This window comes from Sparus aurata, chromosome 23, assembly GCF_900880675.1.
Source record: "Sparus aurata chromosome 23, fSpaAur1.1, whole genome shotgun sequence".
NCBI classification, from domain to species: Eukaryota; Metazoa; Chordata; class Actinopteri; order Spariformes; family Sparidae; genus Sparus; species Sparus aurata.
Genome location: NC_044209.1, coordinates 26,418,437 through 26,442,652, shown reverse-complemented (window position 1 = coordinate 26,442,652; position 24,216 = coordinate 26,418,437). Strand labels below are relative to the sequence as shown.

Below are 24,216 nucleotides of genomic sequence, written 5' to 3'. Positions count from 1 at the left end.
GGTGTCAGGACAGAAGGTATGAGCTACACCCACTTTAAGTTGAAGCATATTAAGCACTTCAGTTAAATAATCTCCAAAACCACCTCAACATCACACACACACCATTTTTTGAGGGGGCGGTCGTGGTTGCGTAAAGTGCGCCATTGGAAGCCGAAGCGCGCCGCCATGCGCTCTTCAAAGTAAAAGCACACCACGAAATCTGCTGCCACACGAGTTGTATTTTGAAAAGCCGTGAAAGGGAAGTGCCTGAATGCTTAACGTGTCCTTGACTCTGGTGCAAGATGTCGCTCATTCTCTCTGTAACGAAGCTGAAACCCAAATGCGCATCGCTGACCGACGCATCTTTCTAAAAAAAACAAAACAAAAAGCAAACAAAAAAACCGGACCGGCTCCTCTTCACCTGAACACACGGTGTCACACGACACAAAGAGCAGCCAGGTGCTTTTATTCTGAAAAAAAAAGGGGAACACAAATGGGAGCTCATCACATGTTTGGAGCGGTCAAGATTTTTCAGTGTGCAGGTTCGGTGTGAATAGCGGATTCACCCCCGATCAGAGCAGAGCGACACGGGACTGCTGCTGTCGGACAAACAGATGTGGTGAAATGTCAACATCTGTCTCCGGATCTGCTCGAGCTGAAGGTGGAGCAGGATCTTCGGGGGTCTCTCTCTCTGCGCGGTGGAATAAAATGCTGCGCATCTCCGCTCCGGCCGCAGGTTACATGAATGTGAGACGCACCTGAGTCTGGGATTTCTTTTTTTTTTTTTTTTTTTTTTTTGAATCCTTGACCTCTTCGTGTTCGTGGGCTCTTTCCCGTCTTTCTCACACCGCGGCGAGGAGGATGCTCTTTGCCCTACATGTGATTGTCATGTCGTCGGCGTTTTTCAATCCCAGCTTTGCCTTCAGCTCCCACTTTGACACAGGTAAGAGGGTGACGCTGCTGCAAAACCTGCTGGGATTCTCATGTCTCATCGTGATCAAGCTGCTGCGTGTGTGTGTGTGTGTGTGTGTGTGTGTGTGTGTGTGATGCAAGAAGGCCGGTACACTGTGTGTTGGTGCTGTGCATCATTTTGTCTCTGGCACCAGCTGCAGCATCACTGCCATAACATCATCATCATCATCATCATCATCATCATCATCATCATCATCACCACGGCGAGCCTAAACGTCTGCAGATGAACTCATGTGTGGGTGTTTCACGTTCAGGCCCTCACAGCTCGGTGACAAGAGGGTTAAATGTTCCTCCACAGATTCTGCATAGTCCTGCACATCCATCCCTGCAGCCCAGTGTGTGTGTGTGTGTGTGTGTGCTGTGATCAGGGTGTGTGTTTACAGAGGTGACCTGCCGACAGACGTGCACGGCTCCTCTGGTTCCTGGCGCCCATTCGGATGCAGTGTTTAGTCACCTCCCCCCCCCCTCTTGGTGTCAGAGGGGGCAGAGAAGGGGAACCCGGGTGCTGCTGCAGTGCCACGGGGACCCCCCGAGCAGGAAGTCGTGCCCGTCGCTCCCCCCGGCCTGTGTGAAAGGCTCGAGTCAGAGCGGAATAAATAACTGTGTTTGCGAGAGTGTAAACAGGAGCGAGAGGGTCCCTGCACCGAGCGCAGTGTGCCGAGCATACAAATGACGGCGAGCCACAGCGGATCTCAAGTTTCAGGCTCCGTCTGTCCTCCACACTCTCATCACTCTTTGGCAGATTATTCTCCACCCTCATCACTTCCATTTCAGTCAAGGAGCTTATTTTGTAGGTTTCTGTGCATTTGGGGGAGTGTAGGAGACCTGATGAAGGCTCCAGACGAACCTTTAACACTGACAGAGTTTCTCATCTGGGTCGACTGATGTGGCTTTTTCAGGACGATACTGACACCGTTCAATAGAAATCAAGGGGACTGAAAAATGATTTGCTGTAAAAATTTAAACTCCATGTCTTGAAATCTCAGATGTGGAAAGCGCAGTATACTCATGTACTTCTTAGGGGTAATTTTGGGCTACTTTACTTGAGTATTTCCATTTTCTTGCTACTTTGTACCCACCCTACTGGTTACTTTGCAGGTTGATTCAGTGTTTATCGGCGGTTAATTGTGACGATGTGGGCGGGACAGTGCGTGAGAAGATACCGATTATCCAAACATTCTGAATGTCGGCCCCCCGATCGTCAGTCTACCCCTGATTTCTTAAGATAATTTAAAGAGATGTACATAAAATCCTTCTATAAACCGATAAAGTAATATCTCGTATTTGTTCAAAGGCAGCTGACAGATCACATCCCGGTGAGAGTGCATCTTCATATCTAAAACTAGACTTTTTCACCATCAAATAAAACATTTTAGATGACGATTTCTATCTCAAATCCCTGATAATATATTTGATTTCTCCTTAAATGACGCTCGACCTGCTCCAGCTGACAGATTCTGTTCTGGTTGATCGTGTTTATATCTGGAGGAAGATGACGGTGATGGAGTGGAGTGTGTGGTTGGATGCTGAGGTGGCCGTCCGTGGTTCTGTGGGGTGAGATATGATGCAAACCTGCCAGAGGAGTGTACTCGTTTAATCTGAAGCCAGACGAATGCTTCCCTGCTGAATTATGGGTAAAAAAAAAAAATAGCCTGCTAACTGTGGCTCCTCTGGGGCGTCTAATGTAATTTGATCTTTTCTTCACAGCTTTTAAGAAGATTCCCCTCAGGAATGTGCAAAAAACATCCATGTTGTTTTTTTCCCGTGCTGTACGGCGGCTGAGTGAACGGCTCAGGATGTACACCGGGATTGGTTAGCTTCAGGTGGAGGGCGGGGCTTGAGTTGGCGTGCACATGTAGCTCATATGTAGCCGGACTGGAGGCCTGTACCTGGACGCTCGCTGCGCTCCCCTGTCATGATGATCTACATTTTGCATCATAGCAGCGGCGCACCAGCCCTTTTCTGTGCCTCCCAGGTAATTGGACTGGGGATCAATGTTGTCTAGGCGATGAGAGGGGGGCGTGTGAGGAGGAACCAATCATTTTCATGGCCAGCGCTAAGGACACAGAGACGCTAGAGTCCCTTAAAGGGGAGGGACACGCGGCGTTCAATCAGCTGTAGTCGCTGCTGTCTGCGGGGCTGAGGAGAAGATTAATGAAGCACTCTCACTCTGTGAAAACAGCGTTTGAAAAAGGAAAGACAGAGGCTGCGCTGTCCTGATGAATGTAACATGTTTAGATGAGTTTTAGGGTGCTGCGGCTGTGAGAAAACCCGAGCAAACGTCACGTCAACGAGACTTTAATAGATTTTTTTTAGAGAAATTAAAAGCTGCGATGCAGAAATGATCGTCCCCCGCTAATCGTGAGTCGCAATCCGATATCTGATCTGATCCCTCTGTGACCATATTGTGCAGGATAAGTTTAAAGTACAGCACTTCCTCCCTGCACCCCCCGAGGATACGTAGCGTGTGTTCTACCTCTGCACACACACACACACACACAGAGGAAAGCAACTACGGAGCCAGGTCAGTCGTCACATTGCATGGCGTTATATAAGACGTCAGCAGGGGGTGGAAGCTCCGGAGCAGGAGGTTTGATCTCCTTCACGTGCCCGGGCCGGGGCTCGGTCTGTGTGCAGCCCCGAGGGGGAAGAAGGGGGAGCGGCCCGGGATGTGTGGCATCCTGCAGCAGCCACCACTGCAGCCTGCACCTGGCTGAGTACTGCTTCAGCACCATGGACAGCTCTCCCATCAGGACAGGGAGCAGATGTGTGTGCGTGTGTGTGTGTGTGTGTGTGTGTGTGTGCGTGTGTGTGTGTGTGTGTGTGCAGGGTTTCTATTTGCAAACCTGGCTGCGTCCCCACCAGCAGAATTAATATGCATCGCTTTACAGTCCGGGCGAACAGAAGACAGTTTGACCTGATACACCAACGCGCTGACTATGCAGCACTGTGTGTGGGGGGTGCTCGTCTTTCAGCAGTCTCCTCTGAGGCCTGGAGGTGGCGGCAGCAGCTAGTGCGCACGCCGCGGACGCTAATCAACACACGCGCACACGTTTTCTGTCACTCACACGCGCTACGGCGTAGTTCATAATGCAGGGAAGCAGCCACGTGCCCCTCCACACACATGGACGCACCACTGCAGGCTGGAACCTCGGTGGCTCTGATACCGGAGAGGGAAGATGTTAAAAATGGTCGTCCTCCGAGCTCCTCCCACTGACTCGGTCAGCGCCAGCCAGCCACGGCTGACTGTTTGATTATTCATCTCTTCATGTGTAACAGCGAGCACTTTAGTTACATAAGACTGACCCCGGGGGGAACTAGAAAAAGAATGAAGTGGATTTAAGCAGTCAAGGGGAACCGTCTACGTCTCCTCTATGTGCTCTCCGAGCGATGATGTGGGGGATGTGAGTTTTCTTGGCGTCACCCTCGTCGGAGGACGGCGTATGAGTGTGTACGCAATTGCGTGCTTAATTTTTTAAGGAGGGTCCCATGCAGTATTCATGTCATCGTCGAGGATCATCTCTCCGTGTATTTGAATGTTAAAGCACCACGAGAGCCTTTTAGCAGCGCCTCACACGGTGGATGTAGGAGGACGGGTGCTCGTCCGGGAGCGAGGTTCAGCTGTGGTGGGCTGATTTTAAAGGGATGTTTCATGCAGGCGACGGAGCGCGTACGCGTTCTTCAAAATGGTCCGACAGGGAGCAGACATTTGGGTGGAGGAGTGGGAGTGTGTGTGTGCTCAGCAAACGCAACATGAAAACCCAGAAACGTATGGGAGGGATATTAAATGCACGGGAGCCGGCGTAACTCACACTAACTTGTTTAGTTCAGGTATGTTTGTATACACACACACACACACACACGCTGCCTTTGTCTGCATCATGAGACTCGGCCTGACATTTCGTCTCAGCTGCATATTTCCGCGTCTGCATATGGTTTGCACATGCACCTTATTTGTGCTATCAGCCCGAAAGGCTTCAACTCACGAGGGCCTACACATCCTGGAGTGTGTGTGTGTGTGTGTGTGTGTGTGTGTGTGTGTGTGTGTGTGTGTTCAGAGCTGTCTGGTGTGCGTGCAAATGCTCCAGTTACGGATGATAAGGGCTGCGAAGATTAGTCCCATCATTTTATCAGTCGATCAAATAAAAAGTGGTTTCCATCTATTTTTCGGACAAACATGTCAAGCATTTGTGGTTCCGGAAATGTGAGGATTTGATGTTTTTCTTCATCACTCATGAAAAGTGATGAACTGTCTTTGGGTTTTGGGCTGTTCGTTGGACAACAGAAGCAAATTGGAGACGTCACTTTGAGCTCTGGGATATTGTGGGATTCTGTACGCCTGCATTTTGCGCATCCACATCGACGAGTAGTTTGTCCGGATTGCTGCTGGGATACAGGTAAAGGGAGAAGCTGCACGTCCTGTGAACGTATTTGATGGCAGAAGAAACAAACAAAGAAAAATGAGGGTCTTGAAGGGTTGTCCCACTTCAACAATCACCCCTTTAAACACTACACTGACGGGCCCTCAGAGACGAGAGACGGGGTAAAAGTACGAAATATAAGTGAGCCTTGGCCTCTAAACTGTGCACTCCTGCTGCAAACAGATCCTCGAGGCCTCGGTCGAGTTTCCTCCTCTTCTTGACTCGAGAGGATAAACATATTTTCATTCCGTTCATTCATTCCAACTGCGTGTTTTGCCAGTGTGATAAACTGTGAACAGCTTTTGTTCCATTTGTGCAGAAGAGACAGTAGCTCTGATTCTTTTTGTGCTGCATAATAAATCGCCCAATTCAGCAGATTTCCTTCAGACTCTGACCCACACAGCCCACGCCGAGGCCAGCGCGAGCTGCCAGGCTCCCCTGCAATCATCTGTGCTTCCACTGTTATAAGAAAATGTCTCCGATTAATGGAGTTTTGATGTTAAATGCTACATGTAGCACCTTCGCAACACATGCAGTGCCCTGCTGACGACGGTAGCCAGATTAGCTTTAAAGACGTCAAAGACAGAGTTGATATTCAGGCTCTCTCTCTCCGGCAGCGTGCCCTTGTCCACCCTGTCAGGGGACGGACATGACAGGCCTATAATACTGATCCACGGTGGTCCTCCCGGGCTCTCGCTCCCAGTTAATGACAGTTATCATGGCTCTCTGCAGGCGAGCGCACCCCTCTGCCATCTGCAGCGTGACTGGCAAACAGCGAAGAGGATGTAACGCGGCGGTGGATTCGGCGCCCTCCCGTTAATCACGTCTCGCTGTTCTCTCCGCCGTCAAGCCGTTCCTGAGATTGGCATATCTGTGCACGTGTGTGTTTGCAGAGCGCCTCCTCCCCTGCAGGCCTCGACGTTCAGCCCTCCTTCATCATAGCTTCATGCTCCTGCGCTCGGCACTTCCATGCCGTCTTTTTCAACCTCAGCTCTCCTTTCCCTCGCCGCAGCCCCGTGGAGGAGGGTCGCTGTTGGCCGCCGTCTCTCGGGAAGCCGGGCTGACTTCTCCTCCAGTGCTGCCCACCGGCTCTCCAAACCAAAAAAAAGAGGAGGACTACATCTAGCCGCTCTGCGTCCCAAGACACCGATACACGCAGAACGAGTCTTTTAAAAACAGGCGCTCGGATTTCATCTCGACACCAAAGATGAGCTAACCACTTGAGCCAGCGATTGATCCTCAACGATCCGCCTCATGCATTTTATTAACACGTGCACAAAAGCGGCGGAGAATCAATATTCGTCTTGGCTCGTGTACAGGAAGCGAGCTCTCTACTCTAAGTCGTTTATCGTTGTTGTGATGTTGTGGGCGTCATCCAGCAACTTCCTGTCAAATATCAATGAAGCTGTGTGTGATCAGTTACACAGCAGGCCTGCAGTCCTCCTGCCTCCTGTCTGACCTGTAAAACAAAACCTAAAGGTCAGACTTCTCTCCTGTGTGTCCTCATATCACCATTGCATTGTGTGTGTGTGTGTGTGTGTGTGTGTGTGTTGTTGTTGGAAGCCTCTCGGTGCAGCCCAGGCGGGGCAGATGGAGGAGCTTGTTTTGCCCCTGCAGCACTGTCCTGAATGTTAACGCATGCTCAGAGAGATTTGGGGGCCTCTCTCTGCTCTCCGTCTGCGTTTCTTTCCTCCTCACGTCGACACAAATGTACTTGTTTACCCACTTGGAAGCATTGAGGGGAGTTGAGTTCGGGGAAGGGCACTTAAGCGGCTAAATAACGGCAGCACCAGGTCTCCAGTTGCACACAGGGACTCTAAACCCTCGCAAAAACAGAAACTTCTGAGTCTTCTTGCTGTTGATTCCATGCGGTCTGCTCATTAGTGCCGCCTGGATTAGTGCAGCAGCTCATCACAGCCCATGTTGCTTTCATTGTTTGGCGTTGACCTTGAGTTGCTGTAGTAACTGTGAGGGGAGCAAAGGAGGAAGTCTAGAGGAGGAGGTTGGGGTGGATGGATGCAGGACTGTGTAAAAACCAAACATTACCATTGACTTATTTTAACTTATATAACTGAAAAGGGTAATAAACAACTTTTCAACCCTTCTTAACATCCTCTCAACACACTTGTCTCTCCATACGCAAATGCAGGATTGGCAACATGGCTGCCGCTAGTAGCTTGGTTGTAGACAGGATTGATCTGGTAGAAATAACGCATAATGAATCTCAGGTGTCACCGATAACGGGGAACACATATCAACGGGGGAACAGACTTTGACAAAACACCGGAGCGCCCTCCATCGAGCGAGCGTCCCTCCGTTCACTCTCGTTTTCCCTCGGTTTCCGTCACTCTATCTCTTCACCTTCTGTGCCGTCCTCCTTCCTCCTGAGGGTATTGACCGGGTATGACAGTGCCTCTTCCTGTTTTGGTTGTACCACGGTAGAAGTGCTTTGTTTTTGCCATAATTGGTCCGTCCGTTTGCCCAGTGGCAGACTGAATAGCAAGGTGAAAGTGAGGTTTATGGGGGAACTATCTAAACATGGATGGTGTAATTTTTCAACTGTGCAATCAGTATTTACTTCAGAATACTAAGATGATAAGATAAGTCGTCTATTGCCGGTTTTTCTTATGCACATAACTTAGATAAACGTACCTTTTTTTTATCCAAACCATGATCTTGTGCTGCATCTAACCTCAACTGTTTCACAACATTGACCACGTGACGACGAAGGTCCGGTTCACCCGTCCCTGCTACCCTCCGATCTGTTCTGTCGTTAGTGCACGAGGACGCGTTGCTCTGAACTCGTTAGCTTTCAAACGTGTGTCTGTGTTTGTACCCAATCTATCGAATACTAATTACAATCGATGCTGTATCTCTTTCCTCATCACCTCGCTCTTTCCTCGAGACCATTTGATTTTAGTGGTGTGTAGTCTGGCAGAGTGCCCGCCCTGCAGCACTGTCATTATGTGGTCTCTTGGTCAAAAACAAGAGGCGGTATGTGAGTGTGAGTGTGTGTGTGTGTGTGTGTGTGTGTGTGTGTGTGTGCATCTGTGCGTGCAAAGGAACCGCACCAGCATGAAAAGACTGAAGTGAAAAGGGACAGACCGCGGACGGTATCTCACAGGGACAGAGACGTTCGCCTCTGTTTTGTGGGTCCGTATCAAAAGCATACAGAATGTATTTGCGTGGCGTGTTGGAGCTGCTCGTCGTGGACTATCAGGAGCACAAACACAAACACAGCCCACTGCTCTCGGGTTGCCACGGAAAATCCAAAGTTATCTTAAGCAGCCCAGCGTGACACCCTTGACTCGGCTTTCTGTGTGGGTGCATGTTCGCTGCACACGGTTCAGTCGCTGGCCTTGATACCAGCGTAGGAGGCGTTGTAATCTGCATCACTCTGCGTGGCATGAAAATGTCTGTTTTCCTCTCTAAAGCCTCCCTTGTCCTGTTTGTCCTCCCTCCCTCTCCCACACGTGTCCACTCGGGAACAGATTTGTTGAATGCATGATGAGCTCTGCCGCGTATAGCGGGCGCTTACACGTAGTAAATATCCCAGCAGCTGCAGACCCGGCGTGCAGCCGCCGCAGCTGCCTCACTGCTGCATGCTTTATTTATGATCCGCCACGGCTGTTCTTTAAAACGTGACATTCTCAATCTCGTACGTACACGCATGGACACACATGCACACGGCGTTCCCTCCGCTTTCTTTCTCCCTACGCCGTCTTTATTTCCTCTACAGACCGAAGGAGTCGCAGGCTAGTTGAGGTGGAAATCTAAATCCACAGCTGGAGAAGTGAGTCAGGCTTAAATGCACATTGTGTTATTTCTGGCTAAAACGAAACAGGAGACATCTGCCGGGCGGACGAGGGGTGGATGAGCCGCCGCTCGGGTGCAGAGCCGGACCTCCTGGAGGAATAAACACCCGGAGTCACGTCAGATTCTGCTCAGAAATGACAGTTTAACTCTTGAGATTGAAACGTGGAATCTGTCTTCACTTCACGTTTATCGACCTGACAGTAGCTGTGATCTGCTCTCTCTCAGCGCTCACCACTCGGACACACTCGGGCGCCTGCCGTCGCTCGCTATCTTACCACTTGAAGGGAATAAACGCTATTAAATAAAAACCTTTGCTGATGAAAATCTATCCGGTGTGACTGAGGCACAAACGTTCAAGGGCGAGGATGTATTTTTCTTTCTTTCCCTCCTTCCTCCCTCATTCTACCCTTGAAGTCATGGCAACAGGCGACCAGATGAAACGCAGCATCTTTGGGTCGTTTTTGACATTTTACCGCGGAAATGTAAAATTCAATCTTTTGAGTCTTTAAGAAAGACTTTTATCGATAAGTCTCACTTTCAAGGAAACACAAATCGTCAGCCACCTCATCCGTTCTGCCTCCTCACACGCCGACACATTACCTCCCCCCTCCTTTCCCTTCATCCCGCCGCGTCCTCCTCATTGTCAGCCTGAATTGTGGAGGTTGCTCGGCGTCTCCATCACTCTCTCTCCGCCCGTCTGTCATGACACCGCTCGTCTCCCCGCTGTCCCAAAGACAGCTTTTTAATAAAGCGGGTATGAGCCCGGCTTTAAGTGCTTTATTTTCATTTCGCCGTGCAGCTGCCGAAGTAATGTGTGTGCTTCTCAAATATTTATGGAGGACCCGGGGTCGCCACGCTTTCACTGCTCCTGAGAGAGAGAGAGAGAGAGATGGATCCTCCAAATGTCATGCTTATGAAAATATTGCCACTGATTCTGTCTCTTCTCCGGGTGAATTTATGCGACTTGGAGGCGGTGGTTGAAGTTTTATTAAAGGTTTAGCCAGCTGCTGGAGCAAGACAACTGTGTGAGTCAGGCTGCCACCGAACAGGGAAATCACAGGTTAACCAACAATTACACAACGCACGAGAAACAAGAGAACTGTGAAGCTAAACGGGGGCAGGATTACTCATCTGTTTGTCTTTGGTGGAGTTACGTTGGTGAAAGGATGAGCTGAAACTTGTCTCCGACTCTTTAACCCTCGTGCCCTCCTCAGGCATTTTTGTACATTTTTCTCAACTTTTTTTTTGATTTAGCGATAATTTTGGCTGTGTTGCAGCTTGTGGCACGGATTTTTGCAGGAACTCTTCTTTTTAGTCAAATTTTTGAAATCCAGTGTCTTTTACTCTTACATGTTACATTTTATTTTCCTGTAATGCATTTTGCACCCTCTAACCACATTCGTGGCAAAAATGTACACGCACAAAATCTGCCATAAAATCCTCATACATCATTTTTCTTTTCTGCTTTTTTTTGCTTGAAACTTTAATCAACTTGTTCCCTGATCAAAATGGTCAAATATTCAATAATTTTCAGGATTTTAACCCTTCAAATGCCAGTTTTATTATTTGAATTACTAATTATCTATTAAAAAAAATTATTTTCCATATAATAAGTAGTAGGCTGATGGGGCTTTAGTGGTGATTAGAGTCTTTGATATATCAAAAATTAGCAACAAAATTGATTTGATTGCATTAGTATATTTTATGTAGTAACAAATACTCCCTCTAACCTCCTTCGTGGCCAAAAATGCCCCATTGACTTCCATTAAAACCACATTTTTTAATCTCACTGCCATTACAGTATAAAAACATGCATTCTGTAATGTCAGCATGCCATTTCGAAGAAAAGTAGTGATATTTGACATTTTTGCTGCATTTCACCAGATGCAACCATTTTCCCATTGTAGGCCGGTGCATGAAATTCTTGTATTTTTGCCAGTTATTTTATGGAGCCGGGTGACTACCAGGGCCCAATGTGTGTGTGTGTGTGTGTGTGTGTGTGTGTGTGAGACGAAGGTGGTTAGAGGGAGTTTTTTTGAGGAGGGCACAAGGGTTAACCTCTGCACTCGAGTCTAAATCCAGCTGATACGTACTTATTAGGTCCTGATAACCCTCGATTCAAAGTATCTGTGGCCTGGGATCAGTATTAATAGGAAAAACTGATCTCATCTGTTTTAATTGACAGTGACAGCTGCCTGTGTCTTTGGTTGTGGGTGAGGATTTAAAAGAAAGTTGACCAGATGAGTTGAGAGGCTGTCCTTTGTCTCGCAAGTCAAACTGGGACGGACAGGCGCTTTGAATGTGTGTTAAAAGGGTGTTTAAACATCTGAACTCGTCTTCAGGTAGACGCTCGCTCCTTATCTGGATTGAGTAATTTTTCAATATTAACACAACATCATCTGCAAACCCGTTGCGCTCCAGAGCTCGGCTTTACTTTGGATATTTGGTCCGTCAGGGTCAGAAATAGAAGAAGCGTCCCTGTGGATCTCAAACTCTCGCTCCAAATGTTAAAGACTAATTCACCCCCCTTTTACTACTCCACAGGAAACACAGTCATTTGCCAGACATCGAGAACGGGATTTAGAGTGGATTTCCTTGATTCCTGCGCTCTTCTGTGAAAGCGGTCCGCTGCATGCATGTGTTCACCATCTGCTCCATCGTGGCCTGTAGAGGCGAGACGGACGCCAGTTCCATCAGCCTCAGGCAAGAAAACATTTCAAGGCAGGCGGCTCATCGAGATGGATGATGGCTTTTTTATTTTTTAGTAGTGGCAGTATGACCGAGTCAGGAGGAAGTGGACAAGAGCGTACGCTTCCTGCTTCGAGAGCACTGTTGCTCTGAACTTTAAAGAGGTTCTGCACACCCTCACACGTCTCTGCAGATTTGTTTGGAAGTTTTATGAAGTGAATATGTGTTGTGGATGAAACAAGACACTCGAAGACGTCTGTTTGGCATTTTCCCCATCGTCTGAATCAATCTTCAATGATAATAATGACAATAATCGTTAACTGCAGCCCTACTGTAAACTCAAACATACGACTGTGCTCTGGTGTTGCAGTGACGTTGACATTTCTAACCAAATTTGAAAAAACAACTGCATTTTGTGGGGTAAAAATCTGCTTTAAAGCATCCTGAAGCCTGCATGTCCAGCTGTTTTAGACTTCTATATATCGTGGAATCCACCTAAACAAACAGAAGTTGATGCCCTGTAATCAGAGCGAGACGGCCCGTTAACGCGAAGAGACGACTGCCATTTTAAAGGGGACGATCGCGGCTCAAAACTGGAGGGCGACGTGTAACAGCGGCAAAAAGAAACGGACACCAGAGCAGCCGAGGAGCCGCGGGGATCGCACATCACCGCAGCTGACTTAATCGTCTCCTCCAGAAATGACAACATGTGTGTGTGGCGTGAGTCACCGTGCCCTCTGATTCAGCATGTGTCATCGCTGTTTTCTGGCACCATCTGCACAATGTGCTCCGTCCTCCTGCCTCACATCCATGTGGACTGTGCAGTATACCAGACCAGGATACCAGAGACACCGTGGATACGCACATTTTAAAGAAAGCATCGTCCCCCTCAGCCTCAACACAATGTGTCCCGTCACCGCCCACACAGGCTGCGTGTCGTGGTATGTTGGAGGATCCAGAAAAGGGCACGGCTCGGTTTAGCTTTGTAATCTCCTTGTTTTCCACTTCACACACACACATACACACACACACACACACACACACACGCACGGTCACAAAAGTGTCTTTCTTCCAAAAGTAGACGGTTTACTGCACCATAAATGCCAATCAATTAATATGTCTTGGCCAGCAAGGTTGTTGCCATGGTGATGTGTTGGCGGGTCAGTGCCCACACACACACACACACACACACACACACACACACACACTTCAAGCAGGAGCCCTGGATGCATTCTCCCCGTCTGTATTCATTGTGTGCGCCTGAGTGTGAGTGTCGGCTTCGTGGTCGTGACATCAGGGTCGAGCTCCGGTTGCGGCGTCCCTGCCGGGGCTGCAGGAGCTGCCGGGTGTGGAACAGCGTGTTCCCCCACAGCCAAATGGGTCAGGACCGCTGCGTCTCGGTCCAGTCAGTGAGCTGGAAGAGTACCCACACACACACACACACACACACACACAAGCATCACACTCGACCACATGTCCTGGTGGACCCGACTGGAGCGCATGTGGAAATACACGTTGTTTCCTCTCGTCTTCATTCGACTGTAATCAATAGATTCACAGCTCATATGAATATGGGAGTAATCGGGCCATCAGCAGGGTTACTGCAGGACCGGGACAGGTCAGAAGTGAACACGTTGGTATATAACGGGGTGTGTTGACGGATGGGGGAGTTCTGCCAGATTGCTGCGGTTGGCCAGTTAAGTTTAGCTGCGGACTTTAGTGGGTTTTTCGATTTCTACAAGAATCTGTTGAGAAAAGCTGTCTGCCTGAATAAGTTCCCTTTAAACGACATGAGAAGATGAGAAAATAACTGACGTGCTGTCCATAAAAAGGGAAAAGCTTCTAGCCAGGATTATTTTTCAACCACCAAAACATTGACTCATTTTTTAGGAACCAACCACAAAGTATGCAAATGTGACATTTTATAAAATTAATTGGGGTGCAGTGATTCAGAAACCTGCATAGAAAACTCAGATTCCCCCTCAAACCAAACTTCCTTCTTGTCTGTTTTTTCACTTATTTAGTTTTCCAACATTTAATGAGTTTTTATAAATGAATACATTTGATTTAAGTTCATTTTATTATCTCTCATCTCCAAATTCTGCAACAACAAACAGAAAAGGATTGTTAACCCAAAAACAAAGATAACTTTAATGACTTAAAGGTGCACTTTGGGAAAAGAAGTTTAGTTTATATTTACGATATTGATAAGATGAAAACACAAACACAAAGATATTTATTTGATATATTTCCATTATAAACAAGCCGTCTTCAAAAGGGGGATTAGGTGCGTTTGAGGACAATTCATTTATTCTGCTTATTCAGTCATGACGGATGTTTTTCTTCTCTTTTCTGATTATTCCATCCCCCCAAAACACGTACTGCACCTTTAATAACGACACAGTTTATGTAGTAAATGAAGATCAGTTTACTCTTCTTCCTCTGTGGCTCGTGAGGAAGAAGTTTGAGACATACATCCGATAAAGCTTGTGTCTCAAACTGGTGTTGTGGAGTTTGAACGCAACAGGAGAATCTCATGAAAGATGTGTGTGAGGTGCATCATGGGACTTGTAGGACGTAGCATTTTTTGGAGCTTGCAACCCCTCGTACTGGAGTCTCCCTCGAAATGTAAATATCTGTAACGGTGGGCGATCCCTCGTCCTTAATGAACACCACAGTCGCGCGCTCGTTAAAGAAGAATTTACCGAGTAATAAAAAAAAAACGTAGGAGGGCACGATTAGTAAACAGAGTGTGACCCAGAATAAAACACACTGGCAAAATGAGAAAATCAATACTGCATTATCTCACTTTACAGCATTAAATATGACTGAGACTGAGACTCTACAGCAGAGATCTCAACGCTCCCTGTAGACGGCAACAATATATTAATACTTAAATATCCAAAGTACGGTAAATTAAACTATACATCCAGTATTTTTACATGAATGTGTACGAGGATCAGAGTCAGGGTGTTTTTTATTTTCTTATATTGCAGATGAAATGAAGAAAACTTTATTAATCCCTGAAGGGAAATCAGGTTATCGTAGCAGCGGCTACATTCAAATATATATACAATCAAAGTACGAGAGCAAATATAGAAACAATAAAAAAGACTATATACAAGAGGATGTTTCTTGTATGCGAGAGGATAAAAATGCACAACTTTGCCTCTGATGCATCAAGTTACGAGTAACTAAAGTAATCAGATAAATGTAGGAGAGTTAAACCTACGATATTCACTTAAAATCTGACTATTATAGCACTTAAATTAACAGTAAATGTACTTAGTTACATTCCTGCGCTGGTATCTCCTCCTGGTTTTAAAACTGTACATCAGGTGATGTGGAGGTGACACCCGGCCCTCCGGTCTGTCCCGCAGACACAAAGACTAACCGACGACGAGAGGTCGCTGGAGAAGCAGAAATAATCACACACGATCGCCAATAAGCATGTGGCGTGCTTTCTGTTTATTGGTCACAGACCCGCACAGTCACAACTTTAATATGCAGCCTTTTTTTAAAACTACGTGTCGTTGTGTGCGAGGCTTTAATTGCCTCGTGTTCATTGTTCCAGGAAGCAGTTTAATCTTTAATTGAACACGTTTGTGTTGTTGTTGTGTGTTGGATGGCTGTGAGGGCAGGTCTGCAGGGCGGAGGACTACACCTGTTCTCCGTTCGGTTACTATTGAGCGCCAGTTGCTGTGATCACGGGTGGTATCGAACTTCTAACCTCCGTAGCTGGAACACGGTAACCGCTGTAATTAAGCAAACGGAGGCCTGGTTCCCATTCAGACTCACAGATTGAAGCGATGAAGAGAAGCAATAGGAGAATGATAATGAGTCACATGCTTCTCTCATCCAGCTGCCAATAAAGCGCTCACACATCATCTGTGTGTGTGTGTGTGTGTGTGTGTGTGTGTGTGTGTGTGTACAAATCACTTTCATCTCTATTTTGTCTTTAATTTCCTGTGTGATCCGGCAGTTTGCCCACTGATCTCCGTCCAGTCCCCACCCCTCTTAACACGATCATCCTGCGGTGTTTTGCTTGCAGATGGGGCTCCGCTGAGCGAGCTGTCGTGGCCTTCGTCCCTGGCGGTGGTGGCCGTCTCCTTCTCCGGCCTCTTCACCTTCGTCTTCCTCATGCTGGCCTGCCTCTGCTGCAAGAAGGGCGACATCGGCTTCAAGGTGAGCTCGCTGCTGCCGCCTGCTGGAAGTGACGGGGAGAAACAAACTGTGTGTGCACGAGGAAGGAAACGGGGGATTGGTTGTGGAGTTGACTCATAAAAATAGTAGTTATTTATAGACGTCTTGTACAGAAAAACACACCTAATAAACTGATATTCTACCTATTTTTTAGCGTGCCACAAACTAAAGTCTGAATCAGCAGTTGAAATAGATTAGGAGAACTTTTTATGACCATATTTAATATTTTACTAGTCTATTTTCTTCATCTAAAGGAAAAAATACTCATCACAAGTTCTGAAAATCACAATTGTTAACAGAACATTATTGTTACCAGTTGTTTTTCCGTCAATCAGCTAATCAGTTGAACTTGAAAGTGTCAACAAACAGACAAAACATCAGATGCACGTTGAATTTTTATTTGAAAGAAGTGACTTGTAGAACTGCAGCTAATGATTGATAATGATAATAAAAATATAAACGAACTTTATTTGCATAGAAATGTTCAAAAACAGGTTTAAAAAGTGCTGCACAGATGTGAAATAAACAGAAAATACCAGGAGCAATTATAAAACTTAGATTCAGTAAAAAACATGAATGAAAGAATAAACAGATTAATGAGCATAAACAAAAGAAAACCAAAACTAAAAGTCAGTTTTTAGTTTAATACCTTTTGAACTTTTGAAAACACGTGTAAAGAAAACCTCTCGTCTTGTTCAGTGTTATCACGCGTGTCCTGTTTGGACATTCAGGGCCTCCGTAGTGAATCATCCTCCGCAGCATCGATTCATCAAGCAGTCACACGTAGTTTCCTTCTTTTAGCCAAGCTGCTTCTTTTGTTTACGCTCAGTGGTGATTATATATCTCTGTAATACTTCTCTAGTGCTTCAGTGTTTTCTGTTATGATTGAATTTTATGATAGATGACTGTAACTTGCTCAGGAAAGGTCAGATGTAGATGAAACATCATGTGGAAGTCTAAAAAAAAAAAAAAAAAAGGATATCTCGATGTAAAACTGATATTTAAGGTTCTCCTGAATCAAAATGACGCCCTGCAGTTGGATCTAAATAAACCCGGGCGAGTCAGGTGCTCGTTGTTCTGTTCGTGCTGGTAATCTTGATGGCCGGAGACAAAAGCATGAATGAGAGTTTGTGCTGAATGAAAGGAGGGATCGCCAAGGCTTGGCAATAATCCTGCTGGGACAGATGATTTTGTTGATATCGCAAATCAAAACTGATTCCCAGATCTCCTGGCCGCGTTGCAAAACCTCGGGAAACAAATGGCTGACTGATGCGATCACTGAGAGCTGTTGCTTTCCATTACTGATTAATCTGTTTTTTATTTGGTTTGCCTATAAAATGTCAAAAACAAGGAATAATCTTCGTGTTTTTGTTGCTTCAATCACACGACTGACGTGATCGTCTCTGAATTAAATCCTTCCGTCTGACTTGTTAGAGAAAACATCACCGTGTAAATATTCCAGGACGGTGACTGTATTCATACTTCTGCACTGACTCATTGCCTCATTGTGTGCGAGTGATGCGACCGATACCTCCTCTACCGTCCCGCGGCTGGCACACATTGTCTCCGTGTCGCCTTCGGCTGCCGGCGTGACTCAGCCGCGCTGTGTCAAACATCGGCGCCGAGCTGAGCGTCTGATGAGGGCTAACGGAGGCTGACACAGGCTGGCAGGGCGGGGGCGGGGAGGGGGGGAGTGGGAGGAGAAGCTCCACGGTCGCTGTGTCGGCTGCTCCTCGTCGCTACAAGTTTCCCCATTAACGCTCTGCTCATTTTTTATTTATTTTTTTCGGTCATGCATTTTAATGTGCCGAACTCTTTCAGCTGCAGAACGGATAAATTAAGCGGCAGAGACGTCTGTTAGGATCACTTATGCAGATGACTTTGCAGTTTGAATACACAATGTTTCTCGCCCCTATAGGTCTTTGGAATATCGTGGTTAAAACAACCTTTTGGATTTTTTTGGTTGTTGATTAGACTCGCAGGTCTTTGCTCCGGTGCTGGAGCTGAGCGGCGGGAGCAGCCTGTGGTGGGTAGATGCTGCAGGGATAACTGTAGCACTAATGAGCTCGGCACAGAGAGGCATCATTAAGAACTTTTTTTGTGTGTGTGTGTGTGTGTCCATGTCTGTCTCACACCGGATCGCCTCATTATGGGGCAAAAAAATGTATTCTAATAACCCGCAGGAGCAGCAGGAGTCTCGGCCCGTGTCTGGTTTTCACCGTGAAATGACAGACGGAAGCCTCCGACCGCATCAGACAACAGCTGATCGTTCTGTCACGATCAACCGCGGCCTCACCTGTCGCCGAGGTCGACAAACAAACACGACACTATTGATTCCCGCAGAGATCTTGTCCCTCAGCGCCCCGTCATCAGAGAGTAAAGGTGCAGGATCGGTGAGGACGCAGCTGCATGTCACGCTCAAGGACACTTGAGTTATGAAACACAAAGTTTGTTATTTTGGCACATATGCTGCTGGGTTTATCTTATCTCATCATAAATTAGAGCTACAGTAAATCGATTAGTCGACAGAAAGTTATTCCCAAACTATTTTGACGATGAATGATTAATAAAGTAAAGAGTCTTTGGGTTTTGGACTGTTAGTTAGACAAAAGAAGCAACTTGAAGACGTTCCTTTGGGCTCTGGGAAATTCTGATGAGCATATTCAAAAATTTTTTACGTTTTAGAGGCTAAATGATTTATTGATTAATTGTCAAAGTAGGGAGCTGCGGTCCTACTTTAAATATCTTGGAAAATAGGTAAGAACAGTTTCCCCCAAATAGGGTTGTCACGATACTAAAATTTTCAACTCGATACCGATACTCAGGAAAATATTCGATACTCGATACCATTTTCGATACCACAAGGATAAAAAAAGACCCCAAAATATAAAAGAAATATTTTGATTAACAAGAAAAATGCAAAAATAACCTCTGTTACAACATGTAACAATTAACAGAACCACATGTTAAATATTTATAATAAAAAACAGTTGTGCAAAAAGAAACTGCAACTATGATAACAAGTTTCAGGTCTGAGGTAGTGCAAAAGTATTGGTATCGATACTTTTGAAAATGAGTATCGTATGTGGATACAACATTTTAGTATGGATACTTTTTTGAGTTTCGATACTTTTGACAACCCTACCCCCAAATCATTTTCGAGACTCTGAAGATCAGCAGACAGAGTTTCCATTCCCCAACATCAGACCATCTCCAGTGCAGCTTTACTGTGCTGTGTGTACGTTGGGAGTCTTGCACAAGGTGGTGGGGTTACCTACTATATGTGTCATGGGATCAATACCTGATATCTGTGCCTGAACTAGTAACCAGTCCTTTATATTAGGGTTATTCAGTTACCGATACCAGTGTCAGAAACACCTCCAATACAGCCTAAAATGCTGGAATCGGATTGTGAGTCCAAGTACTGAATCTATGAGCTCCTGAACGAAACTCTGCTGCATCCTAAATGTTTCCTCGTGTCACCTGAGCTGTAAAAAAACTGAGATGAAACATTATTACTTTATAAACATCACCTGTGTTAAACTAAAGGTCTCTTCTGCTCTTTCCAAAAACTGAACATTTTCGATCTTGTCCTGGGGAAGTTTCGCTCTCACCGATGGAAGAATCCGCTCCTCTCTTTTTCCTTTTTACCCTTGTTGCCATAGCAACAAAGCTCTCACCTCAACCCCCCGAAATATTTATGTAACAGCGGCATGCTTAATATAGGTCGGTCCAACCTGACCATTCTTTAAACCGGGCTTAAGCAACTGATATTGGAAAGAAAGAAATGGTGCAGGAATCTATATATGATCTGACAGACTGCGTACTGATTACCTGATAGCAGGTAGTACGATCAATACCACTGATATCAGAATCGATATCCACCCTTGGTCTTTGTCATATATGAGTCAGAGAAGATTCCTCGTTAATAAACAGAGGAAAACCGTTTTTCAGCTCTGAGGCAACTTGAATTTAAAACAAGACAAAACAACAAACTGAGACTTTAGTGAATACACAACGAGCTCGTTGTAATTCCAGACAGCCGCTGCAACGTTTGATATATTTTAATCTGTGAGCATCGAGACTTGATCTTTCTCTCTAAGTTTGGCAGCAAACATCACGTAATGGTTTAAAACCCACACACACACACTCTGTTTTCCTCTGTTTGGCAGCGGCTCATCGCTCAGCAGCTCACTTGTTAAGGTGAGCATTGGTGTGGGACTGCAAATTCACACCGCTGCACCATCCAAATAAAAAAAAAAAAAAGCTTCATTATTCCTCTCCATCGGCGAGCTCTTACTGGAGCGCGTAGACGGAGGCCGGGTATTAAGTGCTTTCTAAACCGACGGCTCTCCGGGGAGCTATGCAACGCTGACTCACAGCCAGGTGCTCGCTTTTCACACTTCGCTCTGAGGAGAGTGGCAGATGGTTCTCCTGAATGAGAAAACACACGTGCACACATTCCTATACGCACACATGTAAGTACACAACCACACACACACAATGAGCCATTCAAATATCTCATATTAACCCTCCCTCCTGCTCTCCTGCCTCCTGATTTCCTCCTCGTTTCTCCTCACTTTTGCTACTTTTCTGTACCTCCGTGGTGGCTGCAGGTGGAAGATAGGCTTGTTAGAGGTAACAGTTCATTAGCCGATGGATGGATGGATGGATGGATGGATGGATGGATGCTTGTGATCTGAGCGCTACTGCCAGCCCTGGTGTCCCAACAGTCTCAGAAAACTGCTAACAAGATTGAATTGAATTGCTTCCTGCGGTGGGACGGCAGCGGGCGGGACTCGGACTGAAAGGTGCTGATTCTGGAGAAAGATGGTTGATTGTTTCCACGTCATCAAATACAAACGTTTCTCCACATACTGCACCTTTAAGAACCTGCTTTAAGTCATTGGGGTTGATTGAGTTCTTATGTTATCTGAATGAATAAGTAATAGTCTTTTAATGTTATTGCAGAGTGTGAGAGTAAAGTCAGGCGTGTTGTGCTCTCTCACAGTGTTGAATAAAGAAGATTTATTTAAAGCGGAAACTGACACATTTTCCACTTTCCGTTAGCAGCCTGACTGCTGTCCAAAGCGACAAGCAGCCGTAGGAATTCCTACCTGACATACAAACTCTGATGTCAGTATGAAAAGGCAGAGTAAAACACCGGGTCGTGTTAGTAAGTGGGCAGGTTTTCTACGTACTGATCTAGTAGAAAGAATGCTGCTTCTGAGCCGTCTCAAGTCCCGGTGCTGAGGGAGGACACGTATCAGCAGGGGAGCAGACTTTAACACAACACCGTCGCTCAACCGTGAGTGAACGCTTCGGTTTCTATCACTTCACTTTCCTCCTCTGTCAGCGGGGTTTCTTTTTTCTGATGCAGTGTAGAGTTTCCACCGTTATTCCTAGTTGTTCCGCCGCCTCCTGGTCAGCGACCGGTTCAAACAATGCCTCTTCCTGTATTTGTTACACAAGGGGAAAATCCAGCCCGGTCGCAGGACGAATGCAGGCATTGTAAAAAAGAACGAATCGTTGTATACACAGATGGCTTTATTCTGCTACAGCCATGACGCTGTGCAATCAGTTTTTACTGTAGACTGAGAGGTTAAAGCAAAAATGTGTCATCGGCTCACGACTGACCAGAAATGAAGACTGATCTGCAAAAGTTATACCGACAAAGAATTTAAGACGCATGACATTTAAATATGTAAGAATAATGTAATTCTAACTGAACATGTGGGAGCTCACATCAGCTGCTGGAGTTGTTTACTCTCTTAAATCTTTGACTCACGCTGACGATACTCCGCTAATCTACCCTGCGATCTGCCTCGTGCTGCGGATGATGCAATTTGTCTAGTTTAATGTTAATGTACTGTTTCCTCTGGCTGTTTAACTTCCACTACTTTGCTCTTATTTCCTGGCATTCATAGCCAGGAGGTTGAGCCACGTCTTTGTTTACGAGCACTAAATAACAGCTACTTGGATGAATGAAGACAGATTCAGTTTTTTGAGGCTGCATGAAGGACAATGTGATATTTCTCTCTGCATCTAATCTGTCTACATTGAAGTTGTTTTTAAGGCCGTGTGTACGGAGGTTTGTAGGGAGACAGTGTGCTTCAACAGAAAGGGAGAGCAAGGACACTGCGGTGGACCGGGCAGCAATAATGGATGGGGGCAGAAAGAAGGGCAGAAGGGATAAAAACAGACAAACATAACAGAGGAGGTGTGATATGATGCGCAGGGGTGGAAACAGAGAGGGTCACTGTTTTCCACTCCCTCTCGTCCTCATCATCTTTGTTACGGAGGACTAAAAGCGCCATAATTAAATAAATAAATACACCATTAAATAATTAATTAAATGTGTCATTAATCATATAAGCATATATAATTATTTCACTAATTAATTAATTATTTTATGGTACTGTGTTGCAGCGCTTCGTGACTTTATTTTATCTGTCAGACTGGCCCATCAAAGTCGGTGGGCGGATCCTAACACCTGATTGGTTACCCTGCACGTAAAGTCAAGGTAAAGTGATTCCAGATAATAGATTGATTCAATCAAACAAAACTTTATTGGCAACCACTAAAATGTTTTAAAAAGACTTCTTCTACTTCTTTCGGTTTCAAGACTTGAGACCAAACCAATGTATTATTTATTTTTTATTTTTGTATTTTTTTTTTTTTCTTTCTTTTCTTTCCCACTAATGTAATGTGATGATGTGTTGACCTGCCAAGGCACTACTGACGAAAATTAGCTTTCTTGCTTACTCTGGCATATTTACATTTTGAGTGTAAACTGAAAATGTCAATTGATGTGCATTGTCCCTTTTAAATAAACAAACAAATAATTAATAGACTAAATTTGCATTAGCCCCGCCCACTGACTTTGATGTGCAAGTCTTGAAACCGAAAGAAGTAGAAGAAGTCTTTTTAAAACATTTTACTGGTTGCCAATAAAGTTTTGTTTTGATTCCATCAATCTATTATCTGGAATCATTTTGCCTTGACTTTATGTGCAGGGTAACCAATCAGGTGTTGGGATCCGCCCACCGACTTTGATGTGCGAGTTTGACGGATAAAATAAATTCTTGAAGCGCTGCAACACAGGACCATGAAATAATTAATTAAAAAGTTAAATAATTATACATGTCACATAAAATGAATTTTTTTAGATGAATTAATGACACATTTAATTAATTATTTAATGGTGTATATTTATTATTAATTATGGCACTTTTAGTCCTCCATACTTAGCAGCAGTGGGGGAAGAAGTCTTGAGATTTCTGAGGTAAAACAACTAATACCAACACCACCATATTCAAAAATGTACCAAAGAGTATGTGTTCAGCTTTCCTGACGATGCATTTTCCAGACTTCATCACAAACATTCAACACATCCGGTGATACTTTATTTTCACTGGGCAGAAATGGTGTGAAATCTGAAAAGAAACTGGCAACTGAAGCTGTCGGATAAATAGAGCGGAATAAAAAGGATAATATTTGCCTTTTGAGATGTAGTCGAGCAGAAGTATGAAGTTCTGCAAAATGGAAATACTGAAGTACACACGCAGAACCTGGAAGTGGTGAGTCTGCAGTTAGGGGACATATTTTGCAGCAACACTGCGCTGTGAACGTTAAACAAACAGTTCTGGTCCTGTAATTATCATTCATCAAAATACAGAGCAGGTAATAAATAATTTTTCAGGACCACGAAGATGAGAAAAACACTGACAGATGCACCGGCACAATTTAAAACCATGTCGCTCACCGCTGCTCCTCTCAGATATTTATGATGCAAGTTGTGATGTTGTTTCCAAAACTAGCTCGCCCTTCGAGAACAAGAAGTCCTCGCGGGTTAAAGTAAATGCCAAACTATGTTTCTTACACGATCCAAGTAAAAAGCAAAAGACTTGTACTATACTAGAGTATATCACATATGCAAAGTGCTGTCTAATGAACCTTTGTTTGTATATGTGAGTGTATATGAGGCAGAAAGAAAGGAAAGAATGAAGTCTTTGTGTTTACAGTTTGAACACGCACATTAGCGTGCCTCCCCCTACAGCGTCTTCACAGTGACTCGCACAATGCAGCCCCACAATGTACATGACTTATGTATATGGCTAGGTGGGCGTGCCTCGGT

General features: G+C 45.5%; 1 protein-coding gene across 2 annotated transcripts in view; it reads left to right on the top strand.

Annotated features, from left to right (window-relative positions):
• Positions 1-256: 256 nt before the first annotated feature.
• aatka (apoptosis-associated tyrosine kinase a) overlaps positions 257-24,216 on the top strand; it is a 41,370-nt gene continuing 17,410 nt past the window's right edge. Inside the window, exons 1-2 of one of the 2 annotated variants that reach the window (XM_030407503.1) lie at positions 257-922; positions 15,928-16,061. In XM_030407503.1, the coding sequence (XP_030263363.1) occupies positions 841-922; positions 15,928-16,061 (216 nt within the window). In that variant the 5' untranslated portion in view covers positions 257-840. The remainder of the gene's footprint in view (positions 923-15,927; positions 16,062-24,216) is intronic. The other variant, XR_003982664.1, reaches the window with a different exon arrangement.